At 50.5% G+C, this 5,357-nt stretch overlaps 1 protein-coding gene across 1 annotated transcript; it reads right to left on the bottom strand.

Moving 5' to 3' along the window:
* Positions 1-391: 391 nt before the first annotated feature.
* LOC103901162 (ubiquilin-2) lies at positions 392-2,170 on the bottom strand. The gene is made up of 2 exons (XM_009282003.1): positions 1,850-2,170; positions 392-1,723 (listed from the first exon to the last, which is right to left on the bottom strand). Exons 1-2 carry the CDS (start codon positions 2,168-2,170, stop codon positions 392-394), a joined length of 1,653 nt encoding a protein of 550 aa, XP_009280278.1.
* Positions 2,171-5,357: the final 3,187 nt, after the last annotated feature.

Below are 5,357 nucleotides of genomic sequence, written 5' to 3'. Positions count from 1 at the left end.
GGGAGCCAAGCTCATTTATCATCTGGTCTTCAGCATCTCTGGATCTCAGTTCCTAACCTGTAAAAAAGCATATTTTCCCTCTCTGGCATCTTTTCTTGGCATGTTTTTTCCCTGCATACACACATGGATCACAGACTCTATCTGTAAAGGGGTAGCACCACATTCAGGTAGGGCCTGCCCTCACAGTTTCACAACACAGAAAGGTTCTGATGTCTATTGCTTTTGAATGCAAGAAATCCTTGCAGCCAAGAGGAAATTAATTCTCATAGATGGAAGAATGCTGCAGCACACAACTTCTTAATATGTACCCTGCTGCTTTTAGTGTGTGATGAGACTGAAATACACTCATCCACAAATGAGGTACTATAACTGGTTCATTTGGACAAACCAGTTACGGTATCTTGTTCGATGGTGGTGCTTTTGCCAGTATCTCCACTGCTGCACTGATGTCTCCTTCTGCATCAATTAGTGCCTGCAAGTTTGCACTTTGGTCCTGGAAGCCCATGGCACTGAGCTGCTCCATTTGTCTCTTAAATCTGCTCTGTAGCACCTCCTCATCCATCTCCATCTGACCTTCTGCTTCATCCTCGTCTGACACCAAAATTGCATCATCCTCAGACTTACTGCTTTGTGCCGAGTCGTCCATGCTTTCCAGATCCAGCTCCACATGTGAGTCCTCCAAACTGAGTATAAAATCTGGTACTTCTGTTGACAGGGTCTGTAATCCCAGCTGGATCTGTAGCAACGCCTGCAGTGCTCTGGGGTTTCTCAGCAAGGACGAAATCTCAGCGTTCTCCATCTCCGGTGGCAGCTGCTGTGCCCATTGATCTTGAGGTGGAGAATTTCCATCGCTTGATATATGAGTGCTATTCAGCAGCATTTGTGCTGGGCTGTTGGGGTTTGTTAATGCACTCTCCAGGTTGTGCATGAGTTCTGGGTTTCCTGTTAGCTGCTGAACCATGCTCTGAACCTCCCCTGAGTTGGGTACCACTGCACCTGCTGCAGGACCCAAGCTCAGCGAGGCAAAACTGTTGCCTGTGCTGCTGCTGGCAAATTGGCCATCACAGTCATCTCCATTATCACTGCCTCTGTTGGACCGCGGAGCCCAAGGGTTGGGTAATGGCCTCCGGTTTTCAGTATGGGCTGGTAGCCTGGCTCCACTCAGGGGTGGGTTACTGTCCAAGGAAGCAAAGGGGTTGTTGCCCAGCTGTGCCTCCACAGCATCCAAGATGGGCTCCTCAATTTCCCTGTACAGCTGCTCCAGAGCTCTGTACCCACCAGGGATGCTTTCGAGGTTGTTCATGGCCACATCGTGGTTCCTTATCATCTCTTGCATTATGGCAGGACTGCTGGAGGCCTCTAATACTTCTCTGATAGTATGTGGGTTGGTGAGAATCTGACCAATCTCAGGATTTTCTTCAGCCAGCTGCTGCATCTGGGGGTTGGACATGATGAGATCCCTGACAAGATCGGCATTGTCAAGGACGTTCTGCACAAAGGTGCTCTGCACCATCTGACTTATCAAGCTGTGCATGGACATATCTTGTTCTTGAATGCTACTCACCAAGTCCAACATGTCTGTTGAGTCCAGGCCTAGGAGATGTACACCTGTCACCCCAAGGAGGAACCCTAGCAAAAATGCATTGTTGTTGATGGTGTTCAAATTCAGGCCTGAACTGAGGATCCTAGACAAGAGATTCTCCATGGTCTGGGCCACTATTTCCTGGCTGGAGGCCAACAGCTCAGACAAGTTATGATGGATCAAGCATGGGTTTTGCAGATCAGCTATGCTTCCCAAGCAGAATAAGTTGGAATTACTGTGGTTGGGAGGTTGCCTCAGGGTGGTCACTCCTCCTTGATCTGCCAGGCCGTCCCGTGGTCTCTTTTGGGACCTGATGACCACATGAATGCTGACCCCACTGTGAACTCCGTGCTGGCTCAAAGTGTCTTGATCCTTGAGGACTTTCCCAGCAAATATCAGGACCAGCAGATCAGGGGGCGCTTTGAAACGCTTGGCAACTTCTTCCTTAAACTCCTGGATGGTGCTGCTCTGAGCAACCTCAAACCGCTCCTTCTGCTTGAGGGTCTTCACAGTCACTTTGATGATATTTGAGGAATCCATGGTGACAACAGGTTGACTAGTCTCCGCTGCCCCTTTGCTTTCGGACATGGTGGCTCTGAGACCAGGACCGTGCTTTGGTCTGTTGAAAAGCAGAGGTGCTGGCAGAAGGTGGGAAGCAACAGGGGGCAATGGCTGCCAGCTGAAACAGGGGGGGTGGCTGTTGCCCCTTCTATGGTGACAGCTGCCGGGAGGGTGCAGTGACACAGGGACAAGGACCCTGCAGTGCAGACCGAATGCACATACCAGCCAGATGTTGTACAGCTGCTCTGCTCACTCACCACCCAAGCAGTCCCCCCATGTTCCTTGTCCCGCTGTGGCCTCCTGCCCACATAGAATTGCCATGCAGCCGTCCCTGCGCTATGACATCATAGCTGATATCAGAGTGAGCAGCAATGACCTGGAGAGAGGGCACCTCCTTTGGATCTGAGCTTGGGCTTCCTCGCCTCCACGGTCCCCAGCCAGCCTAGTCCCTGGGGCACGGGAAGGACCACAACATGGGGAAATCCAGGCTCAGGGGACTCCAGGACCATTTCCATTTGAGATGACCACCGCACCCGACCGCTTGCAGGCTGGCATCGCCAACCTCATTGCAAAGCTCCCAGGTACCCACCCTCTCCGCTACGGACCTTGCTCTCCTGTTTCAGTGAACATCCCCCTCCTGCCAGGTTTGCTGCAGGGATGCAAAGCACCCTGAAACTTCTCATCCCATGCCCGTCAGCCTTTGGGTCCTTTTGTGGTTTTGCTGCCAGCCCTGTGCACCCACACCTAGGGTCAGCCCTCTCCTCTTGCAGGCTCCTAGCAGTGCAGTCTCCACGCCTGCCACCTTCCTGACACCCCCGACCTCAGCTGTCTGAGAAGGAAATATCCCCCTTCTTCAGCCCGATCCCAGGAGCACCCTCACCTTTTCAACCAGGAAACACCACTACCACAGAGTGCACTGGGAGCTTATCTTAGTTTTATCCCTAAGATTGCCCCGATGCAGATGTTCCCAGGTAAGGGTTACGCAGGCTGTGCAATTTCAATACATTTTGCACCATCCTTGTTGTGCACACTTAATTCCATGTTCACAAAGCAAACACACTCCAGGGCCATTAGCAGAACAAATCTCTCCTTCACCCAGCTAAGAAAGCTGATGCTTGTTTCAAAACAAAGCCAAAAGGAGGTAAATTTGTCTTAGCATCCCATGTTCTTTTTTCTTATTTGTGTGATGCTTGGAAAAAAGTTTTCATAGTCCCCAGGTTGGTGCTCAATTTCTTCATCTGCAAAATTCAAAGACTAACTTTCATGGAGCCAATATAAAAATCCAGGTGCATACCAGAACAACAGCTTCATTTGTTTAGCCTTTTTTCATAGCTTTCAGGTTATTTGATGTTGATATTAATTTTCTAAATTACAAAAGTTTTCTTTTAATCGAAAATCTTCTGATCCATTTGCAGAGTGCTTATTTCATATCTGCTAATCATGCCACATGGTAACTCCCTGAAGGACATGGTATGGTTTCTGTTTCCAGACAGCATGCCAAGAGAAGAGCACTTCCAAAGCCCCAGCACTCTTGTTTGCAATAACAAAGAGCTCCTCTGCAATTATTTGTTTGGACAAAATACACTGGCATACACATCCATGCCGGTGCACTGATGCCAGATTGCTGTCTCCCCGCAAGATTCGTCCCTCCATCACTTCCACTGGCAACCCCTCTCCCTGCTGGGTGCAGCAGCGGTAGCACAGGGCACCCATCCCTCTGCTTGGTGACCCCACAGCCCTCTCATCACCACTGGCTGCAGCTCTGGTTCCAGTTCACTGAGAAGTGATAGAAAAATAGTGCTAAATATAGCGATGGTGGTTTTGATCACTATTTTCACTGTTCATTGAGTCTCAGAGCGTGGACATGAGAGACAGGAATGGTCCTCCTGCTCCATTGTAGGCATCAGTGGGATCTGGGGAAAACTGACACGTTGGAGTCAACACTGCCGTGAGATCTCACAGGCATACTGCAACAAACAGAGATCCTTTATCGTGTTTGCTGCACCCAAATGCGAAGGCATGGGGGACCTGCAGAGGGGACTCAGCTCTGAGCAGTACTTGCTGTTCAGGTTGCTGCACTACCTGGAGCAACCTCGTTACCTAACAGTTGGGAAATGCCTTCTGATTTGCAGCCCAGATTTATTTCTGATGCCTGTATTAATGCGTGCCTAGGTAGTGCCTCTTCTCTAATGAGTCAGGAGATAAATCAGGGATGAAAATCAGAAGGATGGAATTTCCCAACCACTCTAACACTTCCTTCCCCGTTAAGGAAGGTCATTAACCTGACTAGCTCCAGTTCTTCCTGGAATTTGATTTCTGGAGCTTGTGAGGATTGAAGACTGTCCCAGGAACCGCATGCAGCATTTACAGCATGTTTAGCTGCCGTTGTTCCTCCTCAGACACTGTTCATACTGTGGGGGCAATTTGCTAGACCCAGAGCTGGTGCCTGCAACATTTGCAGAGTTTCTGGTATCGCCCAGAGCCTACAGAGCATCAACCATGGCATTGACTGGTGCTTCCACCACAAGGAGCTGCAAACCCTGCTCAATCTGTGACCAAGCCTGCAAGGCCTTTGGGTTAGAGACCACTCCCACCACTTCTGAGTTTTGGGTTTGCTGGAAAAAATTTGGCATCCTCTGTGTGTTTTCTTGCTGGTGCGTGTCCTCGGTGGAGAGTGCAGCCGGTGCTGCCTGCTGGGACCTCTGCAGCAGCAACAGCGTTATCTGCTTTGTGGGGATGTGCACAACTTCACCATCAGCTGGAGGGATGCAGTGACCTGATGGAGCAGACTGGGGACACCTCCTGCCTCAGCCGTCCCAGCTCCCACCCCAGAGTCCTGGCTGAGTAATGGGGAGCTCTGTCCCAGCAGGTGAGCGGTGCTGCTGGTAACACCACAGTCAGCCAGCAGAGCTGCTGTTGGTACAAACGCTGGTGGCACTCATTTTTAAAAAGGGTAGAAAGGAGGACCCTGGGAACTACCAACCTGTCAGCCTCACCTCTGTGCCTGGGAAGATCATGGAACAGATCCTCCTGGAAGCTATGCTAAGGCACATGGGGAACAGGGAGGTGATTCGAGACAGCCAGCATGGCTTCACCAAGGGCAAGTCCTGCCTGACCAACCTAGTGGCCTTCTATGATGGAGTGACTATAGCAGTGGACAAGGGAAGAGCTACGGATGTCGTCTATCTGGATTTCTGTAAGGCCTTTGACACGG

This window comes from Aptenodytes forsteri, unplaced genomic scaffold, assembly GCF_000699145.1.
Source record: "Aptenodytes forsteri isolate BGI_AS27 unplaced genomic scaffold, ASM69914v1 Scaffold485, whole genome shotgun sequence".
In the NCBI taxonomy this organism is placed as follows: Eukaryota; Metazoa; Chordata; class Aves; order Sphenisciformes; family Spheniscidae; genus Aptenodytes; species Aptenodytes forsteri.
This window is presented reverse-complemented; position numbering and strand designations above follow the sequence as displayed.

Coding starts and splice junctions, on each gene's coding strand:
- LOC103901162 (XM_009282003.1), bottom strand. CDS start 2,170: ATGTCCGAAAGCAAAGGGGCAGCGGAGACTAGTCAACCTGTTGTCACC. Junction 1,724..1,849: donor GCCTGGCAGATCAAGGAGGA/GTGACCACCCTG, acceptor GCCTCCAGCCAG/GAAATAGTGGCCCAGACCAT.